The sequence below is a fragment of the Leucoraja erinacea genome, chromosome 9 (assembly GCF_028641065.1).
Source record: "Leucoraja erinacea ecotype New England chromosome 9, Leri_hhj_1, whole genome shotgun sequence".
Lineage (NCBI taxonomy): Eukaryota > Metazoa > Chordata > Chondrichthyes > Rajiformes > Rajidae > Leucoraja > Leucoraja erinaceus.
This window is the reverse complement of record NC_073385.1, coordinates 19,191,227-19,215,138: the sequence shown is the minus strand read 5'-3', so window position 1 is coordinate 19,215,138 and position 23,912 is coordinate 19,191,227. Positions and strand designations below refer to the sequence as shown.

Below are 23,912 nucleotides of genomic sequence, written 5' to 3'. Positions count from 1 at the left end.
TCCCCAACCCCCCTCTCTCTGCCCCTTCCCATCCCCCTCCCCACCCTCTCTCCCCAACCCCCTCTCTCTGCCCCTCCCCCATCTCTCTGCCCCTTCCCATCCCCCTCCCCAACCCCCTCTCTCTGCCCCCCCCCCCCCCACTCTCTCTGCCCCCCCCCCCCACCCCCCTCCCACCACCCCCACCCCCCACTCTCTCCCCTACCTCCTCTTCTGCCCCTTCCATCCCCCTCCCCACCCCCCTCTCTGCCCCCCCCAACCCTCTCTTTCTCCACACCCCTGCCCTCTTCTTCCGTCTCCGCACTAGTATCCTATAGGATCTTTGGTGCGGAGACGGAAGCCGGTTACGGAAATGGGGCCGAAAATTCCCCATGAATCTGCACATGACCGTACTACGTCTTTTTCCTCGAGTGATCTCTCTTGCTCGCTATAGGATCTTTGGTGAACACTGGCTCCTTCCAGCCCCAGTAATTGCCATTTTCCACCGATCCCAACCAGTGCTGGAGCTGCCAACTTACTGAGAACTAAATAACTAGTCTACAGCTCTTTGAAGTCTGTCTGTCTGTCGTGTGGCCTCTCATTTACAACCTGAGTAACCTATCATCACAGGTGTGGAAAGATTTAATCAGGAATAAGGCACACCAGACCTTCTATTTACATAGAAGTTTAAAGATATTTGGCATGCCTCCGATTGCTGTAACAAACCTCTAAGCAAGAGTATTTTATTGTCATATGTCCGAAACAGAACAAGGAAATCCTTCCTTGCAGAACCTACACAACTGTAAGCAGGTAGACAAAAATGGTGGAGAAACTCAGCGGGTGAGGCAGCATCTATGGAGCGAAGGAATAGGTGACATTTCGGGTCGGGACCCTTCTTCAGACTGGTCATAAGGCCATAAGTGATAGGAAAATTAGGTCCTTCAGCCCATCAAGTCTACTCCACCATTCGATCATGGCTGATCTATCTCTCCCTCCTCACCTCATTCTCCTGCCTTCTCCCCATAACCCCTGACACCCGTACTCATCAAGAATCTATCTACTGTATCTCAGCCTTAAAAATATCCACTGACTTGGCCTCCACAGCCTTCTGTGGTAAAGAATTCCACAGATTCACCACCCTCTGACTATAGGTATAGGTTTAGGTTGTGAGGAGGACAATTCCTTTGAATAGTCACCTATTCCTTCGCTCTATAGATGCTGCTGCACCCGCTGAGTTTCTCCAGCATTTTTGTCTACCTTCGATTTTTCCAGCATCTGCAGTTCTTTCTTAAACAACTGTAAGCAGTGTGGGAAGGAACTACAGATGCTGGTTTAAAAGATAGACACCAAAACTGGAGTAACTCAACGGGACAGGCAGCATCTGTGGAGAGAATGAATGGATAACGTTTCGGGTCAAGACCCTTCTTTGGACTGAGAATTGGGGGAGAGGGAGGCTAGAAAAATGGAAGAGGGTGAGGTGTGAAAATGACAGATCAAATTAGACGATAGACACAAAAAGCTGGAGTACCTCAGCAGGACAGGCAGCATCTGTGGAGAGAATGAATGGATAATGTTTCAGGTCGAGACACTTCTACAGGTCTGTAAGCAGAGTAGTTTTAGTTTACTTTAGAGTGGCGGTGTGGAAACAGGCCCTTCGGCCCACTGTATCCGCGCCGGCCAGCTATCACCATATACACTAACACTATCCTACACACTAGGGACAATTTATATATTTTTTTATCAAAGTCAATTAACCTCAAGAGTCAAGAGAGTTTATTGTCATGTGTCCATGACAGGACAATGAAATTCTTGCTTTGTTTCAGCACAACAGGACATAGTAGGCATTGACTACAAAACAGATCAGTGTGTCCATATACCATTATGTACGTAAATGCCCACATGAATAAATAAACTGAAAAAGTGCAAATAACAGATAATGGGCTATTAATGTTCAGAGTTTTGTCCGAGCCATGTTTAATAGCTTGATGGCTGTGGGGAAGTAGCTATTCCTGAACCAGGTCGTTGCAGTCTTCAGGCTCCTGTACCTTCAACCTGAAGGTAGCAGGGAGATGAGTGTGTGGCCAGGATGGTGTGGGTCCTTGATGATACTGCCAGCCTTTTTGAGGCAGCGACTGCGATAGATCCCCTCGATGGAAGGGAGGTCAGAGCCGATGATGGACGGGGCAGTGTTTACTACTACAACCTACAAACCTGAATGTCTTTGGAGTGTGGGAGGAAACCGGCGCACCCGGAGAAAACCCACGCAGGTCACGGGGAGAAGGTACAAACTCCGTACAGACAGCACTCAAGGTCAGGATTGAACCCGGGTCTCTGGCGCTGTGAGGCAGCATCTCTACCCACTGCGCCACCATGCCGGCCCTTACTCAATAGATTAAATTATTAAACAAACAGGAAAAAAGTTCAATAAATAAAAAACCTAATGTAGTGCAAAAACATGACAAAGCCCAAAGTCTCTGGTGCACCCCAGGCAGTTTGTAGTTCAAGATAGTCATGAGTGTTTTATTGTCATATGTCCCGAAACGGAACAAGGAAACTCATACTTGCAGCAGCACAACAGGCCTGTAAACATTGTACTCTATAAAGCCAAACACCAAAAGGTTTTTTAATATATATATTTTTTTTAAGCTAGGGTAGTCAAAGACAAAAACAGTCTCCAAGTCCATATAGTTTGAAGCATATTTGGAGGTTGTCGTGTTCAATAGCCTGATGGTTGTTGGGAAGAAGCTGTTCCTGAGCCTGGACGTTACAGTTTTCAGGCTCTTAGATGGTGGGGAGGTCAGTATCTGTGATGGACCTTCGATGGTGGGGAGGTCAGTATCTGTGATGGACCTTCGATGGTGGGGAGGTCTGTATCTGTGATGGACCGGGCAGTGTCCACCACCTTTGCCAATCGTTTCTGGGTGTCTGAGTTGCTGAACCAAGCTGTGATGCTACCAGTCAATATGCTCTTACTTAGAGTTTTGCATCAATGTGCTGGGTCCAGGACAGATCTTCAGATAAATGTCACCAAAGAATGTTTTTGATTCTCTCCTCTACCGTCCCGTCACTGAAGTCAACAATCAGTTTCTTGGTTTTACGGATGTTGAGAGCGGGGTTGTTGTCCTGACACCATTTGGTCAGTCGATCTTTAAATCATTCTTGCTATTGAGGGAGTGCAGCGTTGGTTTACAAGGTTAATTCCCGGGATGGCGGGACTGTCATATGCGGAGAGAATGGAGCGGCTGGGCTTGTACACACTGGAGTTTAGAAGGATGAGAGGGCATCTCATTGAAACATATAAGATTGTTAAGGGCTTGGACACGCTAGAGGCAGGAAACATGTTCCCGATGTTGGGGGAGTCCAGAACCAGGGGCCACAATTTAAGAATAAGGAGTAAGCCATTTAGAACGGAGATGAGGAGACACTTTTTCTCACAGAGAGTGGTGAGTCTGTGGAATTCTCTGCCTCAGAGGGCGGTGGAGACCAGTTCTCTGGATGCGTTCAAGAGAGAGCTGTATAGGGCTCTTAAAAATAGCGGAGTCAGGGGATATGGTGAGAAGGCAGGAATGGGGTACTGATTGGGGATGATCAGCCATGATCCCATTGAATGGCCGTGCTGGCTCGAAGGGCCAAATAGCCTACTCCTGCAGCTATTGTCTATTGTCCCCCCTACACTGATCACATCATCATCTATAATTCGTTGGGAGGATGGTCTCGGCCCGAAACATCGCCCGTTCCTTCTCTCCAGAGAAGCTGCCTGTCCTGCGGAATTACTCCAGCTTTTTGTGTCCTATCATCTATAATTCATGCAACAATGGTGGTGTTGTAGGCAAATTTCAAGATGGAGTTAGAACTGTGTCCGGCTACACAGTCATGGGGATAGAGTCAGTACAGCAGGGGGCTGAGCACGCAGTCTTGAGGTGTTCCCGTGCTGATGCTTATCAAGGAGGAAGTGTCACTTACAATTTGTACAGACTGAAACTCAGCGGGTGAGGCAGCATCTATGGAGCGAAGGAATAGGCGACGTTAGACGAAGGAAACGTCACCTATTCCTTCACTCCATAGATGCTGCCTCACCCGCTGAGTATCTCCAGCATTTTTGTCCACCTTCGATTGTTCCCGCATCTGCAGTCCTTTCTTAAACATTTGTGCAGACTGTGGTCTGTTGGTGAGGAAGTCGAGGATCCAGTTGCACTTGGATCCGCAGAGACCCAGTTCCGTGAGTTCGGAGTTTAGTTGGTGCCTGTGGTGTTCAATAGCCTGGTGGTTCTCAGGAAGAAGCTGTTCCTGAAGATAGACACAAAATGCTGGAGTAACTCAGCGCGACAGGCGGAAAGGGTGACCATTCGGGTGGAGACCCTTCTTCAGACTGCTGTTTCAGACTGCTGAAAGCTATTCCTGAACCTGGATCTTAGTGGGTACAGAATCCTGTACTTTCAATTCAATTCAATAATGATGGCAGGAGACTGTAACAAACTCTCCTTATTTTCTGTCTTTTCCAGCGTTTCAGTGCTGATCTACCACGCAGGGCGGGAGACCTTTGTGCTCGTGAAACAGTTTCGTCCAGGTGATTATCTCAGCTGAACATCATGTTGCCTTGCTGGGGCTGGGGTTGGGGTTGTGGTGAGGGAGATATCTGAAGCTGCGGAGGTCTATCTGGGAACGTAAGAAGCAGGAGGCACCAGCAACACCAAGTCTGGAATCATGAGCTGAACACCCAAGTGCTGGAGGAACTCAGCGGGACAGGCAGCATCTCTGGAGAGAAGGAATGGACGGATGATATTTTGGGTTGGGACCCTTCTTCAGACTGATTGTAGTGGGGGGGGGGAGAAAGCTGGAAAAGAGAGCTTGGGGGTCGGACAAAGCCTGGCAAGTGATAGGTGGATACAGGTGAGGTGAGGGGGGGGTTGGTTGGCAGATGGGTGAAGTAAGTGACAAAGGCTAGAGATGAAAAGGTTGAGGTTTATTGTTGTCACGTGTACCGAGGTACAGTGAAAAGCTTTGCTGTACATGCTATCCGATCAGACCATATAGACAATAGGTGCAGGAGTAGGCCATTTGGCCCTTCGAGCCAGCTTTGTGTTCGCCATTCAATGTGATCATGGCTCTTCATCCAAAATCAGTACCCCGTTCCTGCCTTCTCCCCATATCCCCTGACTCTGCTATCTTTAATAGCCCTATCTAGCTCTCTCTTGAAAGCATTCAGAGAACCTGCCTCCACCTCCCTCTGAGGCAGAGAATTCCACAGACTCGCCACTGTGAGAAAAAGTGTTTCCTCGTCTCCGTTCTAAATGGCTTACTCCTTATTCTTAATATAATGCTATTCATGAATACAATCAAACCAAACTCCAGTACAACAGGTTGAACCAAGGGGAAGATACAGAGTGCAGAATATAGTTCTCAGCATTGTAGCGCATCAGTTCCACAGACAAAGTCCAATGTCCACAATGGGGTAGAGGTGAATCGGACAGTACCCTAGCTTATGGAAGGACCGTTCAGGAACCTGATAACAGAGGGGAAGAAGCTGTTCCTGAGTCAAAAGAGTGCCAGAAAAATGGAGGAGAATGAGTGAAGTGTAAAGCGGACATGGATGGGAGAGGGAAGACTGGTGGGACAGTGGGAGAAATGTGTGTGCTGCAGGCTGGGAAGAAGCATGAGAAAGAGAGAGGTAGGAGGTGTTTAAGAAGGAAGTGCAGATGCAGGAAAATCGAAGGTAGACAAAAGTGCTGGAGAAACTCAGCGAGTGAGGCAGCATCTATGGAGAGAAGGAAATAGGCAACATTTCGGGCCGAAACCCTTCTTCAAAACTAGAAAATTCAATGATCATATGTTCGCTTGTAAGCTACACCAAATGAAATATGAGGTAGACGTTAATTAACTTACATTTTTTAACTTGTGTTTATTTCATCTTTAGTGGTTGTGTTTTAGTCTTTTTTAATTTTAGGTTTTGAATAGTTTTGGAATGTGTTACTTGTTTCTGAATGTCAGCAACATTTGATTATTTTTACAGCTTGGGCAACAGACGAGGTTGGTGAGGCATCTGTTAAACGTTGCTTTCTGCTGTGTCAGTAGCTGGTGTGTTTTGCCCCTGTTCCTCAGGCCAGTGCCAATGACATGAGTAGAGCAGGTAGCTTGTGGAGCAATCTCCACACTGATCTCAAAACCTGTCAGCGAATGGTTAACAAATGAGGCTGGGACTCTGTTCCATGGAGCGCAGGAGGATGAGGGGTGATCTTATAGAGGTGTACAAAATCATGAGAGGAATAGATCGGGTAGATGCTCTTGCCCAGAGTAGGGGAATCAAGGACCAGAGGACATAGGTTCAAGGTGAAGGAGAAAAGATTTAATAGGAATCTGAGGGGTAACTTTTTCACACAGACGGTGGTGGGTGTATGGAACAAGCTGCCAGAGGAGGTAGTTGAGGCTGGGACTGTCCCAATGTTTAAGAAACAGTTAGACAGGTTAGACATGGATAGGACAGGTTTGCAGGGATATGGACCAAGCGCAGGCAGGTGGGACTAGTGTAGCTGGGACATGTTGGCCTTTGTGGGCAAGTTGGGCCGAAGGGCCTGTTTCCACACTGTATCACTCTGAGACTCGAGGGTGGCACGGTGGCGCAGCAGTAAATATAAAAATAGAAAATAGGTGCTGGCGTAGGCCATTTGGCCCTTCGAACCAGCACCACCATTCAACATGATCATGACTGATCATCGGGAATCAATTCCCTGTTCCTGATTTCTCCCCATATCCCTTGATTCCGAGAGTCCTAAGAGCCAAATCTCGTGAAAACATCCTGTGAATTGGCCTCCACTGCCGTCTGTGGCAGAGAATTCCACAGATTCACAACTCTCTGGGTGAAAAAGTTTTTCCTCATCTCAGTCCTATATGGCCTACCCCTTATTTGTAAACTGGGACCCCTGGTTCTGGACTCCCCCCAACATGGGGAACATTTTTCCTGCATCTAGCCTGTCCAATCCCTTAATAATTTTATATGGTTCTATAAGATCCCCTCGTCCATCTAAATTCCAGAGTATACAAGCCCAGCCGCTCCATTCTTTCATCATATATCAGTCCCGCCATCCTGGGAATTAACCTTTGAACCGACGCTGCACTCCCTCAATAGTAAGAATGTCCTTCCTCAAATTAGGGGACCAAAACTGCACACAATACTCCAGATGTGGCCTCAACAGTGCCCTGTACAACTGGAATAGGACCTCCTTGCTCCTATACTCAAGTCCTCTTGCAATGAAGGCCAACTTTGTTAGACGTTGAGGCGGCTAGGACATTTTCCTTGGAGCACAGCAGTAGAGCTGCTGCCTTACAGCGCCAGGGATCCGGGTTCAATCCTCACTCTGGGTGCAGTCTGTATGGAGATTGTACGATACGATACAATAGATCTTTATCCCAGGAGGGTGCAGCAGCATCTATGGAGCAAAGGTAATAGGCGACTTTTCGGGTCGAAACCCTTCTTAGAGAGATATGGGCCAAACACCGGAAGGTGGGACTAGTGTAGATGGGACATCTTGGTCTACGTGGGCAAGTTGGGCCGAAGGGTCTGTCATATGCTGAGACAATGGAGCAGCTGGGCTTGTACACTCTGGAGTTTAGAAGGATGAGAGGCTATCTCATAGAATCATATGTGATTGTTAAGGGTTTGGACACGCTAGAGGCAGGAAACATGTTCCCGATGTTGGGGGAGTCCAGAACCAGGGGCCACAGTTTAAGAATAAGGGGTAAGCCATTTAGAACGGAGACGAGGAAACACTTTTTCTCACAGAGAGTGGTGAGCCTGTGGAATTCTCTGCCTCAGAAGGGCGGTGGAGGCCGGTTCTCTGGATGCTTTCAAGAGAGAGCTAGATAGGGCTCTTAAAAAGAGTCAGGGGATATGGGGAGAAGGCCGGAATGGAGTACTGATTGGGGATGATCACATTGAATGGCGGTGCTGAGCCGAATAGCCTACTCCTGCACCTATTCTCTATTGTCTATTGTCTTCCACACAGTACGACTCTAAAAAGCCAGATAAGATTGACTTCTGAATCCAGTGGCGGAGGATTGTTGAATTGAGCTGAATTAAAAGAGCATTGAAATGACCCTCCAGCCCACTGAGTCCACACCGACCATCGATATCCCATTCACACTCACAGTACCAGACACCTGTGTTCGATCCTGACTGCGTGTGCTGTCTGTGTGGAGTTTGAACCTTCTCTCGGTGACTGTGTGGGTTTCCTCCGGGTGCTCCGGTTTCCTCCCACATCCCAAAGACGTGCGGGTTTGTAGGTTAATTGGCCCTCTGTATGAATGGGAAAGTGGGATAACACGGAACTAATGTGGTGATCGATGGTCGGCACGGACACAGTGGTCTGAAGGGCCCATTTTGCCCTTACTGCATCTCTAAACTAAACTGCATGAACGGAAGAGCAGAATAATGAAACTCAATTATGAAGAATGATGAAACAAAATAGCAAAAATATTCTACATGCTCATAAATTAGAAAAGGAAAGCTGGTTGGGAGCAGGGCCAGTGGGGATAATATCAGGCAGTGGTCACGAAATGGCGGAAATATTAAATAATTACTCAGCATCAGTATCTTGCAGGGAGACAGATCAGGTGGTCATGACATTGGACAATGAGATTAGAAATGATATAACTACATTTAAAGCAAAAATAATGGGAAAATATTAGGTAAACGGATTGAACTAAAGGAAATAAATCCACTGGCCCAGAAGAGATATATTTACTCAGGTTTGGGGAATGCAGGGCAGAAATATAGAGAGCCCTGCATATGACAATTGGTACTTGGTACTTGTCCTTACCCAAGTGTGAGCAAGTGTGAGCAAAGGCATAAGAGTCCGTGCACTCGCTAACTGATGCAGTGACGCACCTCATATTTCAGCTTACACCCCAGCGGTATGAACATTGACCTCCACCTTCAAGTAACCCTTGCTTTCCCTCTCTCTCCATCCCTTCCTAGTTCTCCCACCAGTCTGATTGTCTCCCTGATCACATTTGTATCTGTTTGCTTCATTGTCACCTTCTCCTAGCTAGCAGTGATCTATTCTGCTTTTTTCCTTGAGCCTCATTTCTTTTGATATCTCATTTTCACACCTTACACTTCCTCAAATCTGTGCCTCCCTCTCCCCTGACTCTCGGTCTGAAGAATGGTCTCGGCCCGAAACATCACCAATTCCTTCTCTCCAGAGAAGCTGCTTGTCCCGCTGAGTTACTCCAGCTTTGTGTGTGTCTATCTGCAGTGCCGAGGCCCTTTAATGAAAGATACCTCTCAGCTTAAAGCCAAGATGATGAAGAGCTAGCAAGCTGAGGACACCAGTACAAAAGCTTCTTTCTCTAAGGGAGAATGAGCAATTTGACACCGTCTGAATGATATACGTTTACTGGCAGCTTTAAATGAGCTGGCTCAATATCTCTTGAGAAGGGTGGAGCTGACAACTAGTGAGAGATTAGCCTCCCTGCCTGTTTCTCAGCTTTCTTGGATGTTCGCAGCAGACAGCTGAGAGAAGTCCCTCATATGTGTGAGTGCGCTGGGCCAAAGGGTGTATCTCCACAGAAGACAGACGTAAAAATCTGGAGTAACTCAGCAGGACAGGCAGCATCTCTAGAGAGAAGGAATGGGTGACGTTTTGGGCCGAGATCCTTCTTCAGACTGGTTAAGGATAAGGGAAACGAGAGATATAGACGATGATGTGGAGAGATAAAGAACAAAGAATGAAAGATATGCAAAAACGTAATGACGATAAAGGAAACAGGCCTTTGTTAGCTGTTGGGTGAAAACAAGAAGCTGGTGCGACTTGGACTTCCAAGCTGCCTGATCCGCAGCTTTTGTGTCTATCTTTGGTTTAAACCAGCATCTGCAGTTCCTTCCTACACATATCTCCGCGGAACACTAACAGCTCCCATTTCAGGTTGTCGAGTTTGTTGTCATCTGCACGGTGAGATATAGGTACAAGGGAAAACCTTGCTTGCTACAGTATCAGCGGCCCACAGACTCAGACAACACAAAAATGCATTGAATTGAAAGATACAGCTGGCCCTTCGACCCATCGAGTGTATAAAATCATGAGAGGAAAAGATCGTGTGAGTCACTTGCCTTGAGTAGGGGAATAGAGGACAAGAGCACATACTGTAGGTTTAAGGTGAAGAGGAAAAGATTTAATAGGAATCTATTAAAAGGGTGGTGGGTGTATGGAACAAGCTGCCAGAGGAGGTAGTTGAGGCTGGGACTATCCCAAAGTTTAAGAAACTGTTGGACAGGTACATGGATAGGACAGGTTTGGAGGTGATATGTACCAAATGCGGGCAGGTGGGACTAGTGTAGATGGGACATGTTAGCCGGAGTGGACAAGTTGGGCCGAAGGGCCTATTTCCACCCTGCATCACTCGAGTGAATGCCGACTATCAATCACCCGTCCACACAGGTTCTGTGTTATCTTCATTTCTCACCCACTTGATTATAGTATTATCTGATCTGTTTGGATGATCAGCCATGATCACAGTGAATGGTGGTGCTGGCTCGAAGGGCCAAATGGCCTACTCCTGCACCTATTGTTGATTGTCTATGCAAAACAGTGCTTTTCACGGTATCCCGGCACACGCGACAATAATAATCTTCAGCCTAAACCATTGGTATGTTCACGGGTGTTAGTGCTTGTGTGATTCTTGCCAATCTCAATCTTGATCCTGGGATCAAGAAGCCTTTTCTGACAAAACATTTAATTGAAATGAAAAGTTGCCTGATTTCATTTCCAACCGAAGCGTCTTTTTGTTGGCCGACCCTTTGCCTCGCTATTATGTGCAAACTAGTTTAGTTAAACATACACTGGGCAAAATTGCCTGTGATCACTGGAGCGTCACAGCCGCCTGCACTGCACTGCCGTGCGGCTAATCGCTGGGCCGATCTCATGGCTGGCTCGGCCACAGTCACTCTGTTAGTTTTCTATTTCCAGCCCATTACAACTCATTGTAATCTTGCTGGTAGAGAACCTGCAGGAAGAATGCAGGACAAATGGAGTCATACACTACAGACCCAGGCCCCATCCAAACTAGCGCCACTTGCCTGGGTTTGGCCCATATCCCTCTGAACCTTTCCTATCCATGTACCTCACCAAATATCTTTTAAAGGTAGACAAAAATGCTGGAGAAACTCAGCGGGTGAGGCAGCATCTATGGAGCGAAGGAATAGGTGACGTTTCAGGTCGATAGAGGAGATAGCGGAGCATGGTCGGCACAAAGTCCTAGGAGGTCTTTGTAACTCTCCTTCATACTCGAGAGTAGTCCCCGCGTACTCTCTGCCTCAGCAAGGTAGCGACGTTTTTTTCCAGCATGTTGAAAAATGCCCGCGAGTAAAAAAAGGTCGCCATGGAAAAAATCGATACTTTTTTTACTCGTAGGTTTAGTTGAAGTAGGTCGTAATAGGTCGGCATGTTAGTCGTAGGTAATCTAGGGTAGGCGAAGGTAGTCATAGATAGTTTTCAACATAGTCGAAGGGACGTCGAAGGGACGTCGAAGGAGGTCGGCTTGACTCTCCACTATTCGGTGTACAATTTTCCCGAAGCTCGTCGAAGCTAGTCTTCAACATAGTCGAAGGAGGTCGCTGCAGTTGGACAGCCCCTTTACTCTCTCTTGAAAGCATCCAATCCATATCCCCTGACTCTGCTATCTTTAAGAGCCCTATCTAGCTCTCTCTTGAAAGTATCCAGAGAACCAGCCTCTACCACCCTCTTAGGCAGAGAATTCCACCGACTCACAACTCTCTGTGAGAAAAAGTGCTTCCTCGTCTTCATCTAAATGGCTTACTCCTTATTCTTAAACTATGGCCCCTGGTTCTGGACTCCCCCAACATCGGGAACATGTTTCCTGCCTCTAGCGTATTCAAACCTTTAATAATCTTATATGTTTCAACTAGACTAAGTGGGACCCGTTGGGTCCAATGTTCACACGGGAGGGCTGGTCCCCCGACGCAATATTCCACCTCTCCACCAATTACTTCAACCCGAACAACCATTTGCAATGCATTTTTACTTCAAACCAACCAAATTTTCATTTTCTAACCACATTAAGGGCACTCACAGTTGAGTAGACATGTGTTCAGTGTTATTCAGAGCTCAGAGAGACGTGATCCTCTGGCTTCCTCCATCTTGCAGAGACTGAGTGAGGCACACCACTTCCTGGTTTATAGTCCCTCCAGCAGGGGCAGCAGAGAGAATGGCAAATTATTTAAAAACATTAATATCTCTCTGATTTTTCTTCGATGGGAAAAATCCTCCGGCCCTGGAAAGCGGAGGAGGGCTCTGAGCGAGGTGGCCAAGAATGACGGCTATAGGTGGCGGCGTTCTCTCGGAAATCGTGGCACAGCGGGCCAAAAGCGGTCAAGATCAGACTTTTAGTAATATAGATAGATAAGTTTCCCTCTCATCCTTCTAAATTCCAGAGTATACAAGCCCAGCTGTTCCATTCTATCAACATATGACAGTCCCGCCATCCCGGGAATTAACCTGGTGAACCTACGCTGCACTCCCTCAATAGCATGTCCTTCCTTAAATTTGGACAGGGACATGAGGGAATGGAGGGATATGGGCCATGTGCAGGCGGATAAGGGTTAGTCTTAACATCATGTTCAGCACAGACATTGTGGGCCAAAGGGCCTGTTCCTCCGCTCTGCTGTTCAATGTTTTATGTTAGATACGATACATTAGAACTTTATTCAACCCGGAGGGAAATTGGTCTGCCAACAGTCACAACTTGAAATTAAAATTAAACTAAAAGTGAAAGCAAAAAGAAAAGGACAAGCGAGTGTTGCCTGGCTGCCGTGTGCACAGCACCTTCACTGGAACGAGTGAACAAACAGACACAGACTTACCCCATGGGCAGAGGAATCTAAACTAGAGTGCCCCCCCCCCTCCCCCCCCCAAACCGGGTCCCCAATGGGACTAGCCCAATATGCCAACTCGGTGGGAATGGAAGATGTGGGCTGAAGGGCCTGTGTGTGATCGGCCGCACAGTGTGGCTCCAAGACTCTAATGGGTGGTCATTTCCAGGAGGGGACGCTGGTCTGAATTGCTTCCTGCGGTGGAGGCGGGTTCCCTCGATGCTTTCAAGAGAGAGCTAGATAGAGCTCTTAAACATAGCGGAGTCTGGGGATATGGGGAGAAGGCAGGAACGGGGTACTGATTGTGGATGATCAGCCATGATCACATTGAATGGCGGTGCTGGCTCGAAGGGCTGAATGGCCTACTCCTGCACCTATTGTCTATTGTCTATTGATGTATAGAGTGTTGATCCTGCCATTGTGTGTCTGCAGCTGTTTACATGTGTGAGTGTGCCCGGCAAGGTTTGCTGCCCCCCATCGACACCATGACCAGTGATGCGGACCCCCAGTCCCGGGTGGCAGTGCAGACCCTCCCCGCCTCCCTGGGCGTAACGTACGAGCTGTGCGCCGGCATCGTGGACAAGCCTGGCCTCTCACTGGAGCAAGTAGCCGTGGAGGAGGTGCAGGAGGAGTGTGGCTACCGAGTGGCTCTGGACAGCCTGCAGAAGATCAGCTCCTACAGGTAACAGTGTTCCTCACCTGCTCCCAATATACAATAGGTGCAGGAGTAGGCCATTCGGCCCTTTGAGCCAGCACCGCCATTCCATGTGATCATGGCTGATCATCCCCAATCAGTACCCCGTTCCTGCCTTCTACCCATATCCCCTGACTCCGCTATAAGAGCCCTATCTAACTCTCTCTTGAAGCATCCAGAGAACCTGCCTCCACCGCCCTCTGAGGCAGAGAATTCCACAGACTCACAACTCTCTGTGAGGAAAAATATTTCCTTGTCTCCGTTCTAAATGGCTTATCCCTTATTCTTAAACTGTGGCCCCTGGTTCTGGATTCCCCCAACATTGGGAACATGTTTTGAATGGCCTACTCCTGCACCTATTGTCTCTTTAGAGGGTGGCACGGTGACACAGTGTTAGAGTTGCTGCCTCACATCACCTGAGTACCAGGTTCGATCCTGACTATGGGTGCTGTCTGTACAGAGTTGGTCCCTGTGACCTGCGTGGGTTTTCTCCGGGTGCTCCGGCTTCCCCCCACACTCCAAAGACTTGTGGGTTTGTAGGTTAAATTCTTCCTAGTTTGTAGGATAGTGCTAGTGGGGCGATCTCTGGTTGGTGTGGATAGAAACATAGAAATTAGGTGCAGGAGTAGACCATTCGGCCCTTCGAGCCTGCGCCGCCATTCAATATGATCATGGCTGATCATCCAACTCAGTATCCCGTACCTGCCTTCTCTCCATACCCCCTGATCCCCTTAGCCACAAGGTCCACATCTAACTCCCTCTTAAATATAGCCAATGAACTGGCCTCAACTACCCTCTGTGGCAGAGAGTTCCAGAGATTCACCACTCTCTGTGTGAAAAAAAAGTTCTTCTCATCTCGGTTTTAAAGGATTTCCCCCTTATCCTTAAGCTGTGACCCCTTGTCCTGGACTTCCCTAACATCGGGAACAATCTTCCTGCATCTAGCCTGTCCAACCCCTTAAGAATTTTTGTAAGTTTCTATAAGATCCCCTCGCAATCTCCTAAATTCTAGAGAGTATAAACCAAGTCTATCCAGTCTTTCTTCATAAGACAGTCCTGACATCCCAGGAATAGAGCTTGGAAACAGCTTGGAAACACGAAGAGATCACCCCATACACTAGCATTTAAGAAGGAACTGCAGATGCTGGAAAATCGAAGGTAGACAAAAGTGCTGGAGAAACTCAGCGGGTGCAGCAGCATCTCTGGAGCGAAGGAAATGGGAACATTTCGGGCCGAAACATTGCCTATTTCCTTCGCTCCATAGATACTGCTGCACCCACTGAGTTTCTCCAGCACTTTTGTCTACCATACACTAGCATTAGGCTACTACACATCAGATGGTCAGGTCAGGGGGAGTTCCCCCCCCCCCTCGCCACGGGTACTATGTAATCCCGTGCTACCTGCTCCATGGTCGGATAGTCGGTGACTAAACCGTCTCCCCCACCTGGTTTGTTAGGTGAGGAGAGGGCTGTGGACCCTCAGTAGGACGGAAAACAAAGGGCGGATGAGCTCCTAGCGAGCCGACAGCCATCCACACTTCAGTAGAAGTTGCAATCACTGTTGTACATAGCATTGTAAGAATGATGATAAAGCACACACACACACACACCAAAACCCTGTACTTCCAGCGGCGGAAGTCCGCAGGAACTGGAGGACAGAGACGTGTGGTGCGTCCGTCACCGTTCCCGTCGGAAACCAGCGCCACTGCGTCGCGAATGTTTTCAACGATGATGGCTACACATTGGCAATTTAGAGCGGCCAATTGGCCTGCACGTCTTTGCGATGTGGGAGGAAACCGGAGCGCCTGGGGAAAACCGACATGGTGGAGAACGTACAAACTCCACACAGACAGCGTCCGCGGTCAGGATGGAACCCCCCCGGTTTCTGGCGCCGTAAGGCAGCAACTCTACCGCTTCGCCGAAACGTGACACTGATGTCGGGCGAGCACCCTCGCTGTTGCATCTGTCGTACTCGGGAATTTTAAGTCGGCAAGATTTTGTTAAGCTGAGGTTGAGATGAGTGGTGGAGCAGTGGCATGTGTACATGGAGTGCTGAGCGCAGGTTGGCTGTGTCCCTGTTGTCATGGCTGTTCCTGTAGAGTCTGTTTAAATTGGTCAGTGCCTTGCCCCTGCCCATTGGTGGACGGGTGGTTGCTAGGGGGAGTGTTGATTGTTTGGCGCGGGGTTTTGTCCGTGTGGAGGTGAAGGACAGGCAGCTGCTGCTGGCTAAAGCATCCCAAGCATTCAACCTAACGCTGAGAACAAATCCTAACACCCTGTGGTATAAGGTGTCCACACCTGACTCCTGGGCTGGCAGCAATCCACTGCCTGTAGGGAGGGTCCCAACCCAAAACGCCATCGCTCCACCTTTAGCCCTTGGAGATACAGCATGGAAGCACTCTCACCGTGCCCAGGCCAGACCAGCGATCACCCGCTCACACCAGTCCCATGTCATTCCACCTTCCCTACACACTAAGAGGGACAATTAACCTACAAACCTGCATCTTTGGGATGTGGGAGGAAACCGGAGCACCCAGAGAAAACACACAGAGTCACAGGGAGAACGTGCAAACTCCATGCAGAGACATTATGTGAGGTCAGGATCGAACTCGGGTCTCCAGCGCTGTGAGGCAGCAGCTCTACCCGCTGCACCACTGTGCCTCCCACGTCTAAACTGTTGAGTTTAGTGATACAGGGCGGAAACAGGCCCTTCGGCCCATCGAGTCCACACCGACCAGCGCACATTAACACTACCCTACACACACTAGGGACAATTTACACATACACTAAGCCGATTAACCTGCACAGCTGCTCGTCTTTGAAGTGTGGCAGGAAACCGATGATCACGGAGAAAATCCACGGGGGGAAAGTACAAACTCCGTACAGACAGCACCAGTAACCGGGATGGAACCCGGCCGGGTCTCCGGCGCTGCAAGCGCTGTAAGGCAGCGACTCTACCACTGCGCCACCGTGACCGCCCTCTCCAGAGATGCTGCCTGACTGACCCATTGAGTTACTCCAGCACTCAGTGTCTTGTTTTGTAAAGCAACATCTGCAGTTCCCTGCTTCTGCATCCATTGCCTTCTGTTGCCTCAATTTGGATAATTTCCCATACGAATGAAAAATGAAGCAATTATTTCTGCAAGCACCCTGGGCTCCCAGCAAAAATCCTTGCAGCCAGCGAATACCTCTGTCTCTGGAGCTGGAGTGCTACAATACTGAGACTCCGTACCTTCCCCTTTACAAAGAGGCATGGGACTGCCGGTGCAGGATTCCCAAAGGGTTAATTTGCAGGTTGGGTCGGTAGTTCACAAGTTATAATAGTAGAATTAGGCCATTCGGCCCATCGAGTCTACTCCGCCATTCAATCATGGCTGCTCTCTGGCTCCTAATCCCATTTTCCTGCCTCCTCATAATCCTTGACGCCCGTTTTAATCAAAAATTAGAACGGTCTATCTCCGTCTTAAAAATATCCACTGACTTGGCCTCCACAGCCCTCTGTGGCAATGAATTCCACAGATTCACCACCCTCTGACTAAAGGAATTCCTCCTCACCTCCTTTCTAAAAAAGCACCCTTTAATTCTGAGGCTGTGACCTCTGGTTGTAGACTCTCCCACCAGTGGAAACATCCTCTCCGCATCCACTCTATCTATGCCTTTCATTGTTCTGTAAGTTTTAATGAAGTGCCTCCTCAACCTTCTAATGTTGGAGGGGAACTAGTTAATAAAGCAAGGATGTAAAGCCGCTCTGGGCCTGAACTGATTAAGGAATAATGAAAGGCCTGGATAGAGTAGATGTGGAGAGGACGCTTCCGCTAGTGGGAGAGTCTCGGACTGGAGGGCAAAGCCCCGGAGTAAAAGGAGGTACCTTTAGAATGCAGATGAGGAATTTCTTTAGCCAGAAGGTGGTGAATCTGTGGAATTGATTGCCACAGACGGCGGTGGAGGTAAATTCATTGAGTATTTTTAAAGCAGAGATTGATGGGTTTTTGATTAGTAAGGGCATCAAAGGCTATAAGGAGGAGGCAGGAGCATGGGGTTGTGAAGGAAAAATTACGTCAAAAAAAATCCGTCTGCAGGCCGGTTGATTTTGGGTTACGGGCCACATTCGGCCCGGGGGCCGTAGGCTACCGACACCTGTCCTAGTATGTGCAGGATAGTGTTAGTGCTGGTCGGCGTGGACTCTGTGGGCCGAAGGGCCTGTTTCCGCGCTGTATCTCTAAACGAAACAAGATCTTGGCCTCAGGTGCTGTCTACGTGGAGTTTGCAGGCTCTCCGGGATGGGTTTCATCAGCTGCCCTCCAGCCCACACAGCTGGTTTCTTCCCAGCTGTTATCAGGCAACTGAATCATCCTACCACAACCAGAGAGCTGAACTACTATTTACCTCATTGGTGACCCTTGGACTATACTTGATCGGACTTTGCTGGCTTTACCTTGCACTAAATGTTATTCCCTTATCATGTATCAATACACAGTAAATGGCTCGATGTTAATCATGTATTCATATGATCATGAGATAGGAGCAGATTTAGGCCATTCGGCCCATCAAGTCTACTACGCCTTTCAATCATGGCTGATCTATCTCTCCCTCCTAACCCCATTCTCCTGCCTGCCCCCCCATAACCCCTGACACCTGTACTAATCAAGAATCTATCTATATCTGCCTTAAATATATCCACTGACTTGGACTCCACAGCCAGACTAAAGAAATTCCTCCTCATCTCCTTCCTAAAATAATGTCCTTTAATTCTGAGGCTGTGACCTCTGGTCTTAGACTCTCCCACTTGTGGAAACATCCTCTCCACATCCACTCTATCCAGGCCTTTCACTATTCTGTATGTTTCAATGAGGTGTCCCCTCATCCTTCTCAACTCCAGTGAGTACAGGCCCAGTGCCGACAAACGCTCATCATAAAAAATCATCCCTGTTTTTGTATACAAGCCCACTTGAAATAAAGAAATGAAATAAAGAAAAATAATGAAACATATAAGATTATTAAGGGTTTGGACACGCTAGAGGCAGGAAACATATTCCTGATGTTGGGGGGAGTCCAGAACCAGGGGCCACAGTTTAAGAATAAGGGATAAGCCATTTAGAACAGAGACAATAGACAATAGTTGCAGGAGTAGGCCATTCGGCCCTTCGAGCCAGCACCGCCATTCATGGCTGATCATCCCCAATCAGTACCCCGTTCCTGCCTTCTCACCATATCCCCTGACTCCGCTATTTTTAAGAGCCCTATCTAGCTCTCTCTTGAAAGCATCCAGAGAACCTGCCTCCACTGCCCTCTGAGGCAGACGAGGAAACATTTTTTCCACACAGAGAGTGGTGAGTCTGTGGCGTTCTCTGCCTCAGAGGACGGTGGAGGCCAGTTCTCTGGATACTTTCAAGAGAGGGCTAGATAGGGCTCTTAAAGATAGCGGATTCAGGGGATATGGGGAGAAGGCAGGAACGGGGTACTGATTGGGGATGATCAGCCATGATCCTATTGAATGGCGGTGCTGGCTCGAAGGGCCGACTGGCCTACTCCTGCACCTATTGTCTATAAATGCTAACAATATTGTCTTTCAGCTGACTGGATAGGACGGAGCAACAGCTTCTCACTGTACCTCGGTACACGTGACAATTAACTGAACTGGGGCTGAGCAGAGTTACTGTCAGCCTTTCCAGTCACTGCCCGCGCATCTGCATGCAGGGACATGCCGGCGCAATTAACCGTCGCGAGCTGTCGAGCTTCAGTGAAAGCACTGTGAGTAATTGAGGGGAACGCCGGCCAGCTTTCTCGCACACAACCTCTCCCGTTCCAGCCACTTCCCGTCACACCTAGTCACTCGCACAACTTTTTATATTTTGCCCAAGTATTTCCTGCGGGGAATGTTGATCCGGAGCGGCGGGTGTGCCCGGCACAGGTGTGGGGCAGCGGGATTTAGAGGAAAGAAATATCATTCACTGTCAAATACTCTGGACATGCTGCGGTTCAAGGATCAGGCTGCTCCCTCCTGGAGACCGGCACTGTGGCACTGACACTCGAAACCACCCCACACCCTCTGTGTTTGTTTTCATCTAAGTTTAGTTTAGTTTCATCTAGTTTCTAAGTTTGTGTTATAAGAGCAGAATTAGGCCATTCGACCCGTCAGGTCTACTCTGCCATTCAATCATGGCTGATCTATCTCTTCATCCTAACCCCATTCTCCTGCCTTCTCCCCATAACCCTTGACACCCGTACTAATCAAGAATTTGTCTAGTTTAGAGATACAATAGACAATAGGTGCAGTAGGCCATTCGGCCCTTTGAACCAGCACCGCCATTCAATGTGATCGTGGCTGATCATCCCCAATCAGTACCCCGTTCCTGCCTTTCTCTCTCCATCATACTCTCGCTGTCTCCCTTTGTTTCCCTCATTCTCAGTCGCATCTCTTGTGAAATTATTTGTCCCAGCCTCTCTCTCTCTCTGTCTCTCTCTCTTTCTCTCTCTCTCTGTCTCTGTCTCTGTCTCTGTCTCTCTGTCTCTCTCTCTCTCGCTCTCTCTCTCTGTCTCTCTCTCAATTCAATTTCAATTTTAAAAACTTTATTGGCATGATAAAATACATCGTTATATTGCCAAAGTATAAAACATGACATACATATTTAAAATGCATAAATATAAATATAAGTATACAGTGCATGGATAGATATGTCCCTGTACATAAACTCGCAATAGACCAATAGCTCTTTATCTGTCTGTCTGTCTGTCTCTCTCTCTCTCTCTCTCTCTCTCTCTCTCTCTCTCTCTCTCTTTCTCTCTCTCCCTCTCTCTCTCTCTCTCCCTCTCCCTGGCCTCTGTCTGAATGCTGATTTATGATTTGTTTTCTTCTGCTGTCCTCCTACCTTGTTCCCGTGCTACAGTACACGCTGTTCCCCTTGTGGGTGGTCAAGATGTACTCTAACCCATTAATATCTCAGCCCACGACACATCTCCCTCCTACGCTCCTGACACTTCTGAAGCTGGAGCGTGCCTTAACCTGACCACCACCTGTAGAATAGCCTCCGCTCATTGCAGCCCCGCACATTGCTAGCAGGCTGCTGTCTTACAGCAAGGGCCCTGGAAGAATGAGAACCGAGTGATGGAAAGGGCACGTCTCAGAGTCATGGAGTGATACAGTGTGGAAACAGGCCCTTTGGCCCAACTTGCCCACACCGGCCAACATGTCCCAGCTACACTAGTCCCACCTGCCTGCGCTTGGTCCATATCCCTCAAAATCTGTCCTAACCATGTCTAACATGTCTAACCTGTCTAACTATTTCTTAAACGTTGGGATAGTCCCAGCCTCAACTACCTCCTCTGGCAGCTTGTTCCATACACCCACCACCCTTTGTGTGGAAATGTTACCCCTCAGATTCCTATTAAATCTTTTCCACTTCACCTTGAACCTATGTCCTCTGGTCCTCGATTCCCCTACTATGGGCAAGAGACTGTGCATCTACCCGATCTATTCCTCTCAAGATTTTATAGACATCTATAAGATCACCCCTCATCCTCCTGCACTCCATGGAATAGAGACCCAGCCTACTCAACCTCTCCTTATAACTCACACCCTCTAGTTCTGGCAACATCCTCGTAAATCCTTTCTGAACCCTTTTAAGCTTGACAATATCTCTCCTATAACATGGTGCCCAGAACTGAACACCATATTCTAAATGCGGCCTCACCAACGTTTTATGCAACTGCAACATGACCTCCCAACTTCTATTCTCAATACTCTGACTGATCAAGGCCAAAGTGCCAAAAGCCTTTTTGACCACCTCATCCACCTGCGACTCGACCTTCAAGGAACCATGCACCTGTACTCCTAGATCCCCCTGCTCTACAACACTACCCCGGGGCCTACCATTCACTGTGTAGGTCCTGCCCATGTTCAACGTCCCAAAATCCAACGCCTCACCCTCTCTGTATTAAATTCCATAAACCAGTCCTCAGCCCACCTGGCCAATCGATCCAGAGCTTGTTCTTCTCCTTCACAATGAGCAGGTAGTCGCTGCCTCACAGTGCCAGAGACCCAGGTTCCATCGTGATGTTGGGTGCTGACCTGTGTGTGTGGATGCATTACCACCCCTTGCACTATTACCCAAGCCCCCTGCACTACCACCCCAAGCACTACAATCCCTTGCACCACTACCCCTTGCACCATCACCCCTTGCACTACTACCCCCTGCACTATTACCCCTTGCACTACTACCCCTTGCACTGCCACCCCTTGCACTGTCACCCCTTGCACTACTGTCTCTTAAACCACCCCACGCACTACCACCTCTTGCACCACCACCCCTTGCACTACCACCTCTTGCACTACTACCCTTTGCACTACTGTCTGTTAAACCACCCCATGCACTACCATCTCCTGCACCACCACCCCGTGCACTGCAAAAAAAATGGATGTTGTTGGTGGTGGTAACTGCTATGAAAGACTGCACGGCAAAAAAAAATGTCTGTAATTGGTGGAAACTTGACAACTTCCTGTTTGCACTGAATATTGATTTAGATTGGCTGTGATTTTTGGCCATCCTACTCAGTTCCTCGCCACTCATCAGGTGCAGAGGATTCTTCCCATCAATTAAAAATAAAAGTGTTTAAAATAATGTTGAGAATCTCTCTCCTGTCAATCACGCCATGAAGGCCACGCCCCTTCCAGTTGGAGGTGGAGGGATTATAAAACCCGTAAGTGTGGGTGTGGCTCAGTCTCTGCAAGATGGGGGGAGAGAGGTCACGACTGAGCTGTGAATCAACTGAACACACTGAATGTCTACTGAACTGTGAGTGTGGTGTTTATGTGGTGGTTTCACCCTGCTAGAAATGGTATGAAACTGCATTTGAATGTGGTGGCCTTGCAGCCTGCTTGAAGTGGTCAGAAACTGCACTTGAATTCGGTGGCCTTGCACCCTGCTAGAAGTGGTAGGAAACTGCATTTGAATTTGATTGTATTACGCCCTGCTTGAAATGAAATTTCAAGGAACAGCCATGAGTCAACTGCTAGCCCACCAGCTGTTAGTGAACTGCCAGCACATCAGGCTTGAGTGACTGAGCTGCCATCCCAAGAATCCATTTGGCCCACAATGTCCGTACTAGCCCTCTGGAAACCAGTCCCTTTGGCCCACAACACCCATACTAGCGCTCCAGAAAGCTCCCCCCCCCCCCCCCACTGGCCACCAATATTGGAATTGGTGGAGAGGTGGAATATTCCGTCGGGGGACCAGCCCTCCCGTGTGAACATGGGACCCAACGTATATACAGGTATTAGGTATATATATCAGGTGTATGCTTCTATCAGGTGCTTGCTTCTCTCAGGTAGTTCAATTTAGTTTAGAGATACAGCGTGGAAACAGGCATTAGGCACACCGACCAGCGATCCTCGCACACTAACACTATCCTACACCCACTGGGGACAATTTTTACATTTACGAAGCCAATTAACACACAAACCTGTACGTCTTTGGAGGGTGGGAGTAAACCGGAGATCTCGGAGAAAACCCATGCAGTCACGGGGAGAACTTGCAAACACCTTACAGACAGTACCCATAGTCGGGATGGAACCCGGGTCTCTGGCGCTGTATTCGTTGTAAGGCAGCAACTCTACCGCCGCGCCACCGTGACCGCCCTAACGTATGATGATAACCTTGGCCTCGCCCATGCTGACGTGCTCTCTCTCTCTCTCTCTCTCTCTCTCTCTCTGTCTGTCTGTCTGTCTGTCTGCCAGGTCGGGTGTGGGACTGACGGGGTCCAAGCACACAATGTTTTACACGGAGGTGACGGACGCCTTGCATGTGGGTGCGGATGGCGGCAAGGCGGAGGAGGGGGAGCTGATCGAGGTGGTCCACGTGCCTGTGAGAGACTGGCAGACCTTTGTGTTGGACGATCGTATCCCCAAGGCAGTGGGTGTCCACTTGGCCTTCTTGTGGTTCCAGTCCAACATCGCACCCCGGCTTCACGCTGCCCAGTGCCTCTCTCCCGCCTCCTGATGCAGGTCTCCCGGCATCGCCTATCAACCACGCAAAACCCGCATCCGTCTGGAACCAGCGGCTGCCAGCACGACCGCACATCACCTGGGAACCTTGTAAAAATTAAACACAGTCCACTGTACACACTCTTAAAGCTATTCATCTCTGATTTTAAACTGTAAGTATTAAAAGTATTGAAGAAACATATAGGCAGGTACATGGATTTAGGGGATATGGGCCAAACGCAGGCAGGTGGGACTAATGTAGATGGGGGCATGATGGCTGGTGTGGGCATGTTGGGCCTGTTTCCGCGCTGTATCACTCTATGACCAAATCATGAGGTCTTCACTGGGTCAAGCAATAGACAACAGGTGAAGGAGTAGGCC

General features: G+C 48.6%; 1 protein-coding gene across 2 annotated transcripts in view; it reads left to right on the top strand.

The window, feature by feature from the left end:
- The window catches only part of nudt14 (nudix (nucleoside diphosphate linked moiety X)-type motif 14), a 75,365-nt gene extending 51,697 nt beyond the window's left edge, over window positions 1-23,668 (top strand). Inside the window, exons 1-4 of one of the 2 annotated variants that reach the window (XM_055640251.1) lie at window positions 2,136-2,257; window positions 4,479-4,543; window positions 13,292-13,541; window positions 23,286-23,668. In XM_055640251.1, coding sequence (XP_055496226.1) covers window positions 2,148-2,257; window positions 4,479-4,543; window positions 13,292-13,541; window positions 23,286-23,547 — 687 coding nt within the window. In that variant the 5' untranslated portion in view covers window positions 2,136-2,147 and the 3' untranslated portion in view covers window positions 23,548-23,668. Of the gene's footprint in view, window positions 1-2,135; window positions 2,258-4,478; window positions 4,544-13,291; window positions 13,542-23,285 lie in introns of those variants that run through there. The other variant, XM_055640252.1, reaches the window with a different exon arrangement.
- Window positions 23,669-23,912: the final 244 nt, after the last annotated feature.